This window comes from Chenopodium quinoa, unplaced genomic scaffold (assembly GCF_001683475.1).
Source record: "Chenopodium quinoa cultivar QQ74 unplaced genomic scaffold, ASM168347v1, whole genome shotgun sequence".
Lineage (NCBI taxonomy): Eukaryota > Viridiplantae > Streptophyta > Magnoliopsida > Caryophyllales > Amaranthaceae > Chenopodium > Chenopodium quinoa.
Window position 1 is genome coordinate 2,358,310 of NW_018744041.1, and position 17,006 is coordinate 2,375,315.

Consider the following 17,006-nt stretch of genomic DNA (forward strand, 5'->3'; position numbering starts at 1 on the left):
GGACACTCTAGATGGCATTTTTTTTTTTAATCATGTGTTGTGTTCTAGCTACCTAATTTTGCTTTTCTGGATATCTTATCTTATTTGAAGTTATATCTTATTCCTTCCGTTTGTTTTAAGTGAAACAATTCTACTAGATATGTATGTGAATGCAAAATTTGACTAATAATATTTTTAATTATCAATAAATTAAAATTATAAAATGGAATATTAATAAAGTATTCATTGAACCGATTGTAGCAAGCAATTACAGAAGACACTTTTTCTTATGTATAAATCACCAACATTAGTCAAAATGAATTATGTAAACAATGCGCTTTAACATAAAGAAGGAAATCGTAAACCTATTTTAATTATTGTAATTTGAGCTTCAATAACCCTTAGCATAACTTATTTTTCTTAAACTAACATATAAAACATGAAATAAGTGTTAACAACGTTTTATCCGTTGTTTATTTCTATAGTCAGCTTTGCTTGTGATAAACTGGATTTACCATAAGAACCTCTAGTTACTTAAAATGAACAATTTGGAAAATATAATGCTAAAGTACTACTAACAAAAAAATGTACCGGTAATATAATCCTTTAAGGGCATGTTCGGCAAAATATAGCCGTGAAGGTAGCTGTTAGTTGCTGTTATATATAAAATCAATATTTTTTTCCTAAGATTATAGATAAAATTTTCAACAGTTACCTCTAATTTCAAAAGCTAATATTTCTAATTAACTTTTGATAAAAGTTACCCAAATTACTATATTACCAAACACTGATATTTTTGTTAAAAGCTACTCAAAAACCACTGTCGAATATGCCAAAATTTTGTTAGTTACACAATTGCATCAATTTTTTAGAAAGATACCTAGTAAAAGGCATTTAGGAACACAAATTCTTGACGATTAAGACGGACTTTCATTAACAAACTTATTGTAAAATGGGTTAAAGTTACCCTAACTATCTAACCTACTACAAAAGTTACCATTTTTTTAACATGAATTTTATCGTTAAAAAAACATGTATAATAATTATAATGTATTAGATTAATTATGTTAGTTTTCATACCATATACAGAGTGTAAACAATAGGAAGATATCTTCGTATCCAGATTCGGTTCCACCACTAATGAAAGCTTCAAGTTAGGAGAGAGAAAATAAGAGTGTCGATTCAGGGGTTACTTGCCACCGTCACTAATGGGCAATTTTCATCCGTTAAAATAATCCGTACAATTAACATAATACTAATATCTACGGTGTGTGGCCCGCAACAGCGACTGATTGATAAAATTTCGTCAATCAGGCTGATTGCCTGGGTCTGGCTCAATAAACTGATTGTGGGGTAGATAGTTTAGGTATGATTTTAAAGGGGGTACAAGTGTTATTTCCCCATAAGTTATTGAACAAGCTAATTGAAAAAACTCTTAAAATGAGTTTTTAGAAAAAAAGAGCTTATTTTTTGTGGAATAAGCTCTTAAGATCAACTTCTCATCAAACACCTTAAATTAACTTATTTAATAATCAATAAGCTAATGTTGGTAAAAAAAAAAAAGCTATTTACCAAATATAGCCATTACTTTTTTGTTGGTCTTGGGTTAAGAGTGTAAACAATAGGAAATTTTGCGTAGATTTACCCTAAAGATAGGTTTTTTTTTTTTTTGATACCATAAAGATAGGTTCATTTGTGAACACCTACCCATTTTTATTTTATTTGTTTATAAATACCCACAAGTTTGAAAATGTTTGGGTAGCACTACCCATTCACATTTTCCGTCCAATTAAAACGTTACTGGAGCCAACTTTTTTCACTTTTGCCACCCAATTAATTCCCTCGATTTGTTAAGGTTTTAATTTACCCTAATTAACCTAATTAGGGTTTTAATTAGAATTCAATTTGGGGTTCATAATATTTGGGGATTTTGATTTCTAAGGTTTTGAGGTTTAATTGAATTGGGGTTTTCGCTTATTTTAGCATTAATTGACCATTGTAATTGATAAAAGTGAAAATTTGGGCAAAATAACGTTTTAATTGGACGAAAAACGTTAATGGGTAGTGTCACCCAAACATTTTCAAACTTGCGGGGAGTTCTAAGCGAATAAAAAAAAAAGGGTAACTGTTCACAAATGACCTTATCCTTAGGTAGGGTAGTTCTACACAATTTTCTAAACAATATTTCAAACTATACATATAAGAAATGAATAAAAATATACAATAACAATATTTCATTGATTTGTTGTGGATTACAATTCTCTTTTCATTACTCTCTCAAAAGGTTAAAATTTTGAAATGTGTTTATAATACGTAGCCTTGTCGACTTATTTCATATTATATGCTTATAATGCATGTTTGACAACAGGGAGATGAAGTCTTTGTGACTTAGGGCTTGTTCTGTTCAGTTTAATTTTAGTTCAATATAGTTTAGTTAAAATCAGTTCAGTTCAATTCAGTAAATCGGGACAGGCCCTTATTACATTTGAGTCTTGTTAAACCCTAAGAACAACCTTTTACATATAGAGAGTTATATAGTAATAAACAAGATGACTATAAATTACAGCGCATTTTGTGTGCGGCTGACCACATCATATGACCACTTATAAAAGAATAAAGTAATTCTTATAACATTGACTAGGTAACCTTTATAATATCGACCAAGTAACCCCTAAAACACTACCAAATAACCCCTAAACGAGTAACCCCTATAACCCTAACCAAATAATCCCGATCACATAGTTGTGTATGGTTAAGTTCATGTAACCTAATTAGGGTTTTAATTAGAATTCAATTTAGGGTTCATAATATTTGGGGATTTTGATTTCTAAGGTTTTGAGGTTTAATTGAATTGGGGTTTTCGCTTATTTTAGCATTAATTGACCATTGTAATTGATAAAAGTGAAAATTTGGGCAAAATAACGTTTTAATTGGACGAAAAACGTTAATGGGTAGTGTCACCCAAACATTTTCAAACTTGCGGGGAGTTCTAAGCGAATAAAAAAAAAAGGGTAACTGTTCACAAATAACCTTATCCTTAGGTAGGGTAGTTCTACACAATTTTCTAAACAATATTTCAAACTATACATATAAGAAATGAATAAAAATATACAATAACAATATTTCATTGATTTGTTGTGGATTACAATTCTCTTTTCATTACTCTCTCAAAAGGTTAAAATTTTGAAATGTGTTTATAATACGTAGCCTTGTCGACTTATTTCATATTATATGCTTATAATGCATGTTTGACAACAGGGAGATGAAGTCTTTGTGACTTAGGGCTTGTTCTGTTCAGTTTAATTTTAGTTCAATATAGTTTAGTTAAAATCAGTTCAGTTCAATTCAGTAAATCGGGACAGGCCCTTATTACATTTGAGTCTTGTTAAACCCTAAGAACAACCTTTTACATATAGAGAGTTATATAGTAATAAACAAGATGACTATAAATTACAGCGCATTTTGTGTGCGGCTGACCACATCATATGACCACTTATAAAAGAATAAAGTAATTCTTATAACATTGACTAGGTAACCTTTATAATATCGACCAAGTAACCCCTAAAACACTACCAAATAACCCCTAAACGAGTAACCCCTATAACCCTAACCAAATAATCCCGATCACATAGTTGTGTATGGTTAAGTTCATGTAAAAAAAAAAAAAAATTATTTCTAAAAAAAAAAAAAAAAAAAAAAAAAAAAACCACACATATTGTATGAATATTACTAGCTGTCCTTACATAATCCCCCCAACCAATAATTCTCTTTCACCTGTCTTTCTCTCTCTTCAGCTTCACTCCTCTCTCTCTCCCTTTCATGGCGTCTTATTGAAATTGGTGAAAAGTGGAACACTAATTATTAAATAGACCCAGATTTTTTTTTTTTTTTAATTTTTTAAAAAAGGGTAAGCTTTCTTTGAGCTTTTCTTACCTAAAATTGATGAGATTTATAGAGAGAGAAAGAAAAGATTATTATTGTTGGCTAAAAGGTATGAACTTCCAGACTACTTATTTACCCTTTTTTTTTTTTTTTTTTACTAAATTTGGGCTGTTCTTCTTCTCTTCTAATTAATCCAACTAATTTAATATTATTTTGATTCTGATTCAGTACTTTTTTAAGTATATATTTATGAGTAATTTCTGGGTTATTTATATTATTCTCCTGTGTTTATTCTGCTAGTTCGTTTTTTTTTTTTCAGTGCAGATTGATAAGATTGAGATAGTTACTTATTTAGGCTAAGCATAATTTTATGATTTTATTTCTTGTACTGGGTATTTTTTGCAATTTTGGTCATGATTTTCCCAGAAAAAAAGTTTTAATTTTTTATTCATTGATTTCTGTGATTTGGGTTGTTATACTTGTATTTTTCTGGGCTAGTGAACATGAAAACGGTGTCGTTTCGCTGCTTATTTTATTTTATTTTTGCGAGCTAATACAGTTTATTTTTTTTTTTAAAAAAACAGTTAAGCCCTTGAAGTAGAGCAAGAGGCAAAAACCCAGAATTTGGGTTTTTGTAAATCTTTTATATTAACGATGATTTGCGTGAACGTGTGATGGGTTTTTATTCTCTCCAAAAGCTGGGAACTTGACTTTTTGACTAGTATTTTTTAAGAAATAAAATGTTGGGATTATGGGAAAGATCATACTCACATTGTAATGTGTTTAATATTATAATTTTTATTAGTATATACTTGTAAAAAAATAAATGGGAATCCACTTTGTTCATATTTAAAATTTGTCAATTGGGTATTTCAAGAAAGGGTAAATTGTTTGCTTAATATTTTGATGGGTCATTAAGCATTAAAAATCTAGTAGAGTTTTTGGGAAGATGGGGTCATTTTAGATCTGCAATGATTTGGTGGGCATCCTGTTTTAAAAGGGGTTTTTGGGTTAAAATTTAGTAGCGTTACATCTCACTTTAATAGACCACATTGCGCTTGCTTTCGTATTCGAGAGTAGTAAAAGTCGAGTAAAGGTAAAAACTATCTATTCATTATAGGGTGGCTAGTTGCCAGTCTTGCCACAAATAATTGGAGAGAGAGAAAGTGAAGGTTATGGGTGGTTGTATGTTATGAAGAAATGAAACAAGCTAGGCAACTCTATTCTATAAAATGAGGTTAAATTAGTTACTTTCCAAATAGGTTAATTGGGGGATGGTAAAATTTCTATAAATGGGATTATAAGAGTACAAAAAGCTTAGCAATTTGCAATATAAGTAGTACCTTTCCCAAGTTTGAAAGTGGGTTATATTATTGCTGGCATTTATTAAGCAAGGTGATTAAGTTTTATTAGTAGGGGATTGGATAGAATTCATCTTATTATTGTACTTGAGCTTGATAACTTTGAGAAAATAAAAGTTGCAGAAAATGATTGGTACTGTTCATTGCATTCTATTGACTTTGGTTTTGTGTTCTTATATTGTATTTACTTTTGTTTTTGGGTTGTAAAAATGTAAACTAATATTTGTTGGTTTTACACAAGAATAGGTTCCTTTAAGTTGTTTCCGAGTGCTACGATGCATCCGAGTTTCTGTATGAATTGAGGCGACGACCATGAGGGATTTGTGCTGCACAACTGCTGATTGTACTCTGCCTCTTTTTCTTTTCAATTAAAGGTATGACTTATTGTTGTGCATTGAGGTTTAGTTATGGTGTTGATCCGTCGTGAATTTGTGATTATAATGGTTAACTCCTGTCTGAATATCAAATGTTTGTTCATTTATTTTGTTTCTTGTTTCTTAACACCAATCATGTTAGTTGTTTTTAAGGCCTGCTTCAAAAAATTTGAAGATCTTGCTGTTATATTGTTTTTTGCAGTTTCAATCAGTATTCGATGATATTCAGCCATTCAGGTTAATTAGTGGAGAGATCTAGTCTGTCCTGAAGCTTCAGGGTTATTCTGCTTTCAAAGATTTTTTTTTGATGAGTGCGATTTCGATGATGGAATTGAATGCAAAAAGTCCCTTCCTGTGGGACTGGGAGAACTTAGTCATGTTTAACACAAAAGCAGCTGAAACACCGAAAAAATTGCAGTCGGATTCTGAAATTGAGGGAATAGAAGGATTTGAGGCCGGGTCTTTCTATTCCTCTGGTGGTCGTAGTGATGGTGGTACGGGTTCTGATCTGGGATATGCTTCCTCGTCGAAGAGCTCAAAATCAGCCTCTGTTGATTCATCCGCAGACAGAGAGTTAAAAGGAAACCAATTTTCATTGGAGGCAACCGATTGTTTCCAACAGGATCTTAGAGGCAAGAGAGATTTGGTTAATAGTTCAGGGACAACAAGAGCATCACCAACAATTGAAAGCTCAGTGGCTTCTGGTGAATCTTTGATTGCCTTGGAACTTGGGAAGCGGACATACTTTGAAGATGTTTCTGGGGCCAGCAATGTGAAGAATACTGCTCGGAGCTCTATTCCACCTGATTCTGCTGCTAAGAAAACCAAATCTTCATCACCCAGCATAGAAAATCCGCGTTGCCAAGTTGAAGGATGCAACCTTGATCTTTCCTCTGCTAAAGATTATCACCGGAAGCATAGAGTCTGTGAAAATCATTCTAAAAGCCCAAAGGTTGTTATAAACGGACTCGAGCGAAGGTTTTGTCAACAGTGTAGCCGGTAAACTTCTATGGCAACTAAAAATATTATTATATTGGGGGAATCTCGCTGCTTTCTTCTGCTTATTGATATCTAATATCTAGGAGATTGCATTCATTTTTAATTTGAGGTAGTACGGTATTTGGTTAAATCTCTGATAGTACCTGACCCTATTATTGTAGGTTCCATGGCCTTTCGGAGTTTGACCAAAAGAAGAGAAGCTGTCGCAGGCGTCTTTCTGATCACAATGCACGTCGCCGGAAGCCAAAGCCAGAGGTCATTCAATTCAACTCGATGAGGCTGACATCCTCCTTATATGGTATTATTTGCAGCCTTTTTCTCCTTAATTTTGTCTTTCACATGCTCATCCATATAGTTCTTCTATTCCTTGATTGTCAATTCATAAATAGTTCTTCATTTGGGTAATTTCCTTGTTGGAGGTCAGCAGTGACCGCTGTTAGTCTGCGTTATGTTTCTGTGTGATGTGTTCCTACTTCCCATGATTAATTGAAGTCATTGACCGAAGTTGCCCATAAGCTAGTTCAATAAGTGCATCATACAAGTACTACGTACCTCCTCTTGTTAGTCTTAACTCGTAAGAAGGGTTAATGGTTTATGTACAACATTCGGTCTTCTGTGCAGTTAACGTATTTAGATACATTTCTTTCACCCTGGAAGTTATAGTATGGGGAACGTCAAACTCAAGTTATTCTGTTCGTTTATTAATCATATTTTGCTACCTTGATATTGGTACTTGTAAGAATTTTTTTTCTTAGCTCTGGTACACAAATTTAGCATTGTAGACCCAACCTCACTGAGCAAAAGATCAGGCCAGTTGGGGTTGATGGGTTCACCTTTGTTTCTGCGTCCTTAGATATGTTCAGTCAATTTATTGATGTGCTGCTATCTGTTAAATAAGTTAATAGTTAAACTAGTTCGGTAGGGCCTCAATGGTTGATGTTTCTTATGTTTGATATTGCAGAGGGTAGGAACCAGCTGAATTTTGCTTTTGACCAGGTACCAATGCATCAGACTAGGCATGGTACCTGGGATAGTGCAAGAGAATCTAAGGTTACACTGGCAAAACCGGGATTTTTTACTACCATGAAATCCGGGGGTACTGATCAGCTGCATTCAACCCACAGTGGTCTGCCAAGCCCGACAACCAAAGTCTCTCCTGTTTCGACCCAACTATTGCCATCCAAGGGTGTGCCGTCTGATGTCTTCCAGCGAGGTATATGCTCATTCCATAGCCTAAATTTTTGAAGTGATATTTCCAATATGAATTTGTCATAGTAGTAATGTCTTTAAAAGAGTAAGATGTTCATCCTATTGTTCCGAAAAGTTGCAAATTCAAACTAAATCACCATCCCCTGTTCCCCCCATTTTCTTTGCTGGATGGGAGAGGATTAAACATTCAGCGGGGGCAAGGAAAAAAAAAGCTCTGAATTTGCATTTCAAGATGTATATTTAAGTTTGAAGGATACAGGAGAGCTCCATCTAAGACAAAAATATGATTAAATATAGAGGCTTAACATCTTCGAGTAATAATAAATATCTGTTTTCTTTTTTCATTGTAGAGCAACTGACTTGCATAATAAATTTTTACTTCATACTGTTTGTTACTGTCCTAAACATATTATCTAACCAAGTGCTTGGAAATGACTAATAATCTGTAGGTTTACCAGTCTCTGTGGCACCATCCAACTTGGCTGCAGCTCAAGATTTCCGTGCTCTCTCTCTTCTGTCAACAAGTTCTTGGAGTTCATGCGACCCAGAACCTCCCGCACTTAACCATTCTATGCATACAAATCATGCCTCCTTGGCTCCGTCTTTGCCTCCCATGCATCCATTGCCTCTAGGTGGCCCTCCCATATCATCGGAGTTCTGGCAAGCTGATCAACCAGCCTCAGGTGGTCCTGGATCTCACACCTCGACTTTCCAGTTGTTCAAAGCACCGAACGAGTCCAGCTTCTATCTTTACTAAATTGCAGCTGATATGCTGAGTAGTCCAGTAGTTTATGTTATTGCTGCAGATACGAAGTTTTTGCTCATCCTAGACCATAAAGTGTATGGAGTTTTAAGTGGTTTGGTGTGAGCTTGGTTATTGTAACTGATTATTAAGCTTGACGTCTATTCTAAAATTTAGTTATGCTTAGCAGCAGACTGTCCTCTGATTTCTTCTGGTAAAAAGATGCTTGTACCTGTATGATTTTAGTTGAGGTTTCCGACGATTGGTTCTTGTCCGGCTTTGTCAGACTTGTTTTCAATCTACTTGAGCTTTTTTAGGTTCACTTTGAAACTATGAACAGGTTATGCTTTTGTAGTCTCGTCTCTGTATATCTTGCTTGAGTTCCTTTCGTAGTGTTGCTTACCAGTTTTTTTCTTTCTGCTGTATAATTTTGTCCAAAAACCATAATTGGTCGCGTATGATTCTTGTCTCACAATTTTACTCTCCTTAACGCGTCCCAAACTACTTAAAGATGCTCATTAGTAAACCCGAAACCACCTATTATTGCTGGTTTTTCTTCTGCTGAAATTCAAGAATATAGTACTCTTTAATCAAACTTAATTTGACAGAATGTTTATTGCTTTGTTTCATTGTTTTGAGGCTAGGCAAACAACCTAAGTTTATTCATCAACATGAGGTCATAAAATGATAGTGAAATTGATATTTAGAGACTAACCAAAATCTAAAATTAATCGTTAGAAATTATGACTACCACCAATAAACTAGTAGTGAGACTACAAATTATGACTACCAAGTAGCCAACTAGACAAGTAGTTGTAGTGAGCTACAAATTATGAAAGTGCCTACTTCGATTTGTCACGAACCAACTTGGTTCTTTAGTCTTGACTAGGTACTAAGATTTTATTGTTACGTCGTTGTCTGAATCATTTTTGAGAGTGTTCTTCGATTTGTTTATTCTAGACCACGTTTTTTGTAAGAGTGAAATATCAAATTATACCACGTTATGTATGAGATTGATATATCATGTTCTGCCACAAACTTTATAAATGTACTTCTTTCATCACATATTAGTTGCAACTTTGAGGTATTGTATGTAAGACATAAAAAATTTCTTCGAATTTATCAACACGCAAACTATTGAGGTTACATAGGTTCAAAGCGTTTTCTAGAGATTAATAGGTACGTACACATTTGTGAAACTAATCCGAAGTAAGCAGTGAATAAAATTAAAGGTTCATTCAAGAACAGTTGTTTTTATACAGCAGAATACACAATTTATAGCCAGTTCATATGAAGTGACGAAAAAAAAAATACAATTAGGGTCAAGTCCAGTTTCTCCGACGTGCAGCTTTGGTTTTTTTCCCCCAGTGAGATTAGGTCAGATGCATCTTCGTCTACAATTGTAGCCACACTTGTTTTTCTTTCTGCAAATCAAACATAAAATAATAGAACACCCTCCCTTTCCCCTTCGGACTACCAAGTAATACAAGTAAAATATTACCAGTAAATAATATAGATAATTCCTTGTTAAAAAAAAAAATAAAAATAAATAATAATAATAATAATAATAATAATAATAATAAATAAATAAATAAAAAAGAATTGAAATGTTTTCCTCGAGTAAATTATAAATTTATCCTTAAGAACAGAACTTAAGTGGCTTTTAATCTAAATAGTACTAAAGTATCCCCATGACATAAGATAATACCCCATACGACATAGCTCGTCCCAAGTCCTGCCCTAGCCCCTCCCCAATCAAACTTAAAGTCTCAACCCCAACAATAGGTACAACATTTGGAGATCTCACTACTGCTTAAAACTTGAGACTCCAAATGGATTCATCTAGCAGTCAATTACATGCCCTCCCGAGTAGCATTTCCCATGAGGTATACGCTCCATGTTGACATTATTCGCCATCTCCGATTTCAAAAGTTAATATTTAAAAGTCAAGTCTTTAAAATATGCAAACTTGGCATCACAAAAGCACTATGTATTATAAATCGAAAAAAAAAAAAAAAAAAAGAAAGCACTACGTATTAAAAAAATCATTCAGAAAATATTGTTTAAGGTACATTTTCACAAGTTAATTTGACGATGCCGACAAGCAGTCGGACAACAGCACATATTGGACCAGAGGCCCACTTATGGGTCCAGTAGCTAGAAAATCTGACCCACAAAAATTGGTCCAGAGAGTCCAATAATTGCTGTAGATAATTGCTTCTCGCGTCGTCAACAAAAATATAGATATGAGTATATGATAGGTAGACATGTAGAAAATCAACATAGGCCTTGCCAGAAATTTGAGAGGTTTCACAACAATCTGTTGCAAGAAAAAGCATCGACAAGCCTAGATTCGACATTTTGAAAACAGATAAGACAGAAAGTAGGGTGCAATGATAAATCAACAAAACAATACGCCAAAAAATAACGAATAGCATGAGATGATGAGGGTCTTAAATTATTTACAGACTTCTCACAAAATGTACTGCAAACAAGACTTTGGGCCACAAGTCAACTCACCCAAACTCAAAATTATGCGACCTGAGCTAAATTGACCTACCAGTTAAAAACCTCCAAGACACTCGAATCAAAGCTGAGGTAAAAACAATATGAGCATAAAATTCATGTTGCAGGACAAAAAACCTCAAAAGTAACAGCTGAGTTGGAATTAGCAAGGTGAAAATGCAGATTCTGGGGTACAAATAAGGAGTTGTTCTCTCTGTACCACAACTGTGAACAAAGATCGCTGGAAAAGGATAGCTTTAATCTAGGTACTAAGACAACTACAAGAACACTTGTATTAAAAAAATCCAATATTAAGTGACCCAAGAAAACCCTGGACACCCAAGGACCGTATGCTGCATAGACAATAAAACTAAAAAATTACTGAAAATACAGACTGCAGTAGCTAATTTTCCACTAATTGAAAATACGCAGTTGCATGCTGACATAACCTCTAAATGAATAAATTCATCTCATAGTAACAATACCTAATCAGGTAAAACTTCGCCAGAGTGCCAGACTTAGCTGGACAGAATAAAAGGGATCCACAAAGACATCACAACAGATAATACAATAACTCGACACAGATTATGAGCAAGGTAGAGTGACCGCTGCAATAGGAAGACGACATGACTGACTTTCAGACACCGATATTGAGCATGCTGGACGACAACTCTGGACCTTCCCAATAACCAGACATGTCCTAGTACTCACTGGAACAGTAGACAATTGCGAATCAATAAATGCATGGCTTCACAAGATACCAAGAAAAAAGTAAAGACAATTGGTGAAAATACCATAAATGCCATACTTGAAACCTGATCCTAATCAAGATGAACATATATATGCAAATGACAAGACAATATAAATCTGCAGATAATGCAAAAGAAATACAGACAAATAACCCATTTGACACACGAATGTGCAACCCACTACGGACCTGATCGTTGCCATCTGCTGCAGGAGAAGGTGATTTATTTTCCTCACATGGCTTATCAGCACCACAGTTCTGCCTATTGCACTTAGTCCTAAATGGATAGTTTATATTACCACATTTTTCACACTTCCAGCTTCCTTCAGGCATCTTTTGCTCTGTTGATTTGATGAGGCAAGCAACATGTTCAGTTAACATTTATGCAGACAACAGAAAACATAAAACTGACAAGTATTATACATTCAAAGACTTACTTGAACTTTTCTCTGGTTTTGGAGCCTACAATTTTTTTTGAATGCAAAGGGAAAAGAGAAAGAATCAGGATCCTTGAACTTACAAATTACGTTGTACACACACAGTAAACAGTACTGACAAGCGAAGAGTGCAAAAATATGTATTCTCTAATAAATACAAAAGATGTTAGAGAAGCCAATATAACCTGGGCACCAGGCTTTGGTGTGTTGCACTTCCTCATATTGCAAACTGTTCTGAACGAGAAATTCACGTTTCCACATTTAGGGCAAGTCCAGTCATTGTCTCGTGTGCCATCTTGATTAAAGAACAGGAAACACTATGTTAGCCCTGGCCAGAAAGATAAATAATAATGCATACTTTTAATTAAGATCATCCCTCGAGTAAATATATTAAACCTTTTTTCTGAGACTTGTCATCTGGAAAAAATCCTGGTCTTGCGCCCTGAAAAAACAGGTAGCATCCAATAAACTACTAGCAAGTTGCGAGATGACCACCATCGATGGATAAAGCATATCATTAAATTATATTTTCACGTGTCATCTAATTATATGTTGCACACATGTTATCTTAACCGCAAAGCATGAGACTTGGAGGTGTGATACTAAATGAGTGGAAAGAACCTCAACAGTTGGTGGTCAAGATTAAAACATTTCTTGGTACCACACAAAACATCAATGCTATTATTAGTTCTAGAAAGGACATACCATGGGAGGGGGAGGCATGGGTGGCATGCCCATGCCATAACGGTCCATCATTGGTGGAGGGACACCATACATTCCACCTATTAAAAAATGATTAGAGAAGTTACTACTAGCCTAATAAAAATGTATCAAAATGCTCAATCAGAAATAAACATGCAAAAAATTATCCAAAGCAAGAAGATTGGTACTATTTTTAATTTGTCCTTATAAGCAACCTTCGACAATGTAGTGTCAAGACTATCAACTTAATGTTATCCATAAACCATCAAAATACTTAAAAATAAATAAATAAACAACAACAACAGCAACAAGCAAATCAATAGTTCAGAAATCTTAACAGTAAATCTGCATCTTGACAATTAAAATTATAAACTCAAATTACCTTGACTCATACATTTAATTACATGTTAACAGGTAAAACTTGGCAGTATAAAATAACTAAAGCCAGTAATAAATAGCCAAACAAATACATTAGGATGTAAAAATAAAAATGAAAGAGTCAGTACAAAGGGCAAGTTTTCATAAAAATCCGTCCGAACAAAAATAAATAGATAAATAAATAAATAAAAGAATATAGAAAATGGTACTTTCACAACATAGACTGAAGAGAAGCAGAGACATCTTTCCCCGATTATAGAATTAATCTAGAATGAGATAAAGAAAGAGGCAAGAAAAGAAAATACCATTTCCCATCATAGATCCACCAGAATATGGTGGTGGTGGTCCAGACAAAGGCATTGGTCGGTAGGGGCTACCTCCAGAGATGCGATTTCCATAATTATAATGGTATGCTGATCCCCCGGAATATGGAACATCATAAGGAGGAATCGATGATCCATTAAAAACAGAAGAACCATAAGGTGGCATTCCCATGTACATGGAAGAAGGTGGAGGTCCAGATCCTCCGTATGGTGCATTAGAAGAGTAAGGCTGGGGAGGCTGCATTGGCCTTAATGCAGGTTTCTGTAACATGCAAAAATCATAACAAAAAAGTTAACTGGGATCAAATTGGAAGAAAATTGATTAGCAATGAAATAAACAGCAAATGATATATTGAAAAAAAAAATTCAATATATAGCTGGAGTACAGACTATCACAATACTGCAGGCACTTGATAGTTGACATTACATTCCAAGCATCCAGAATTTCAGTTTCTATCGGGTAAAAAAGAAGAGAAGAGGAGGAGGAAGGGGGGGGGGGGGGGGTAACAATCAAAGCACATCCCCAGCTATGTCGCATTATAGTTGCCACAGTGAAAAAAAAACTCTTGGTCCCTCCATTTCATAATACAACATTGCCCCTTTTTTGACGTTAATTTCGAAAAATGTGCTCAGTAAACAATCATTTGAAGAAGATAGTTTGAAAATTCATCCAACGGGAGGCGCATATTTTAAAATCTTACTCTCCTCCAAGATCATCTCCAATTGTGAGACTCAAATCGGGTTTAACCCCCTTCCCCCTCTCCCCCCCTATAACGACCATTAGTCTCGTGAAAGTTTTCTATAACGACCATTTGTCTCCAACATATTTCTATAATGACCATTATTTTAATATACAATTAATGGTCCAGATCATCATTATCCAATGGTAAAACTCTCCTATAACAACCATTAGTCTCATGAAATTTTTCTATGCTACCTAATTTTTCATTATTTCTTTGATAAATAAGAATTTGTTTCTCCCGTATAATGAGACCTACTAAACAATTCTATCAAAAAAAAAAAAACCTGCTAATTCATATGATGGGGGGTTCTCTTTTGACAACTCTCTCTTCATGTGCCCCTATTAGCCCTCATTAGAAGTGTTCAAAGACCCCCGCTCCCCTCATACACAATGCTCTATGAGAAAAAAGAAAAAAGGTGTTGTCTAGGAACATGGGAGATGGGCAGATAGCAACTAGAATGCGAAGGTAAAATTAGTACTCTACTTGAAGAATCCTATATAGAGGCCAAATAGTTCAGTAAAATGATGGCAGGAAAGAGGAAAAAAAAAAAAGAACACCAATATATAGTGATACATAGATTTCATAGCACATCCTACCGCATTGTGATCAGCTGGTCTGGGCTGTGTACAATTTCGCATGTTGCAGGTTGTTCTAAACGAGAAATTGACATTGCCACAACCAGGGCAAGTCCAGTCATCTTCCCTACGACCACCTGTGTATGAAATGGATGATGTAAGTTACAAGGATAACAGTTTTAAGAAGCATAACTTAAAATAGGCCACAATCACTCTTCCAGCTGAACAAGCTTAAATTCCTCAACTGCCAAATTACACTTCACAGTTCAAAAATTAGCTTCATATTTCTTGACATAGTTTCCACCTCCTCTTGTCACTTTGTCAGTAAATTATATGGTCAGATAACACACTAGGTGAACTCGTTATATAGTCGATTTAATGAACTTAACCTTAAGTTGTAGAAAATAAAAGATGAATGGCAAGAAAATGCAAGATTGATTAATAATTTCCCTTTTAGTCTCTTTTTGTTGTAGATATATCTATGAAAACATGTTCGACATGGGTGTATAAAAACCCCCTACTCAATTCTATGCGCTTCAACCATCAAGTTCATACTGCACTAAACCCTTAAAATAGTTCTTCATAATCTTTCCTCCCCCCCTCCCCACAACCCCATTCCGAATTTCCAATCTAGGGACACTTGTACCTTGCCCGACTTCAGTTGAAGATATATAGTCCCTCAAGTATCAAAGCAGAGGACGTGCCACACAGTAGATTATAGTGGAACATTTGGCAGTACCAGAAAATCGATAACTTCAGTCTTCAGCTATACTAAGATGACCAATTGATCAAATACTAACCGTTGAAGACAGCGCTAGCTACACACTATGTAATATGTATGGCATTGGGCAGCAGAAGGATATTAAGTATTTATACAATTATACGGAGCATAAATTATGTCGTGCTTTTCCTATAAGTTAATAATATATAAAACTAGGGAGAAACCAAGAAATCATACAATATTTTCATCATATCCGCCAATTAATTATGTTTTCCATATTTCTCATAAATGAAAAAAAAAATCAAAAATAGTACTCCGTACATAGCTACATTTTTTATGTCAAATTAAATCAGAATAACTTCACTAACTTAAATTAATTAGACAACATCAACAACAACAAAATTAATTTCAATAAAACCCAAGAAATTCGAATTTTTACCATCTGTTCGAGCACGCTTGGCGTTTGAAGGATTTCTGTTATCCACCTGAGAACATCAATCAACCAAATTTCAATAAAAACCCTAACAATTCAATGACAGCATATCCTAAATTAAATTAAAGAAAATCTCCAATCAGAGGACAAATCAACAATTACAACCTCAAAAATTAAAACTGAATAGCAATTAAAACCCTAAGTAATATCGAAACAAATCAAAACGAAAAAAAGCTCAGAATTAAAAAATCGAGCCAAGAAAAAAAAAATTAAGCTTCGAAAATCGACATTGATGAAGAAATGAGAGTGAGGATTACCTGAGACATGTCGAGCGAGGAGAGAGAGATCGAAGAGAAGGGTGGATTGGTGAAGAGTGAGAGTGGAGGAGAATTAATTCGATTAAACAAATTAGGGTTTGTTGTCGTAGAAATTGGGAACGAGGAAGTAAAAACTAAAAAGGGAGGGATTTTATTTTATTATTATTAAAAGGAGTCGACTAATAAACATGATAGTTGTTGATGATTGGACGAGGCTCACGAGAGGGGTGCAACAAGTTATGAACTTGTTTTTTCGTAAGTTAAAGAAACACTTGGGTAGCATTATTCTATAACGTTTTTCGTCCCGTTAAGATATTACTGTGGTCCATGTTTTTACTTTAATTTTTATTTTTTTTAATGCTCTGAACTTCTGTGCAAAAGGTGCACTTATGAGTCACGAACTCAAGACGGATGGGAGTAAGGCTATAATAAGACGGTAAGGATCAAAACGCTGAGTTATCTAAGTTGAAATTTAGGTTGTATGTGAATGTGATCACTATTGGCAGAGTCACATTAGTATTAGCTGGAGCTAACATATGCCATGTGCACTTATGAGTCACTAACTCAAGACGGATAAG

General features: G+C 34.5%; 2 protein-coding genes across 5 annotated transcripts; one reads left to right on the top strand and one right to left on the bottom strand.

Annotated features, from left to right (window-relative positions):
- The first annotated feature begins 3,672 nt into the window (after positions 1–3,672).
- LOC110690544 (squamosa promoter-binding-like protein 2) lies at positions 3,673–8,908 on the top strand. Of its 2 annotated transcripts, none has more exons than XM_021867403.1 (6): positions 3,673–3,970; positions 5,469–5,596; positions 5,799–6,595; positions 6,757–6,893; positions 7,557–7,808; positions 8,254–8,908. In XM_021867403.1, exons 3-6 carry the CDS (start codon positions 5,904–5,906, stop codon positions 8,559–8,561), a joined length of 1,389 nt encoding a protein of 462 aa, XP_021723095.1. In that variant the 5' UTR covers positions 3,673–3,970; positions 5,469–5,596; positions 5,799–5,903; the 3' UTR covers positions 8,562–8,908. The 2 variants fall into 2 exon arrangements, with proteins under 2 accessions (XP_021723095.1, XP_021723096.1); XM_021867404.1 differs by lacking the exon at positions 3,673–3,970 and adding an exon at positions 4,021–5,355.
- Positions 8,909–9,756: 848 nt separating this feature from the next.
- Positions 9,757–16,664, bottom strand: LOC110690545 (ranBP2-type zinc finger protein At1g67325-like). Of its 3 annotated transcripts, none has more exons than XM_021867405.1 (10): positions 16,429–16,664; positions 16,118–16,163; positions 14,979–15,094; positions 13,622–13,901; positions 12,942–13,018; positions 12,633–12,678; positions 12,422–12,531; positions 12,237–12,261; positions 11,989–12,140; positions 9,757–9,970 (listed from the first exon to the last, which is right to left on the bottom strand). In XM_021867405.1, exons 1-10 carry the CDS (start codon positions 16,435–16,437, stop codon positions 9,941–9,943), a joined length of 891 nt encoding a protein of 296 aa, XP_021723097.1. In that variant the 5' UTR covers positions 16,438–16,664; the 3' UTR covers positions 9,757–9,940. The 3 variants fall into 3 exon arrangements, with proteins under 3 accessions (XP_021723097.1, XP_021723098.1, XP_021723099.1); XM_021867406.1 differs by lacking the exon at positions 9,757–9,970 and adding an exon at positions 11,157–11,799; XM_021867407.1 differs by lacking the exon at positions 9,757–9,970 and adding an exon at positions 11,157–11,761 and having other exon boundaries at positions 16,429–16,659.
- Between the last annotated feature and the right edge of the window lie 342 nt (positions 16,665–17,006).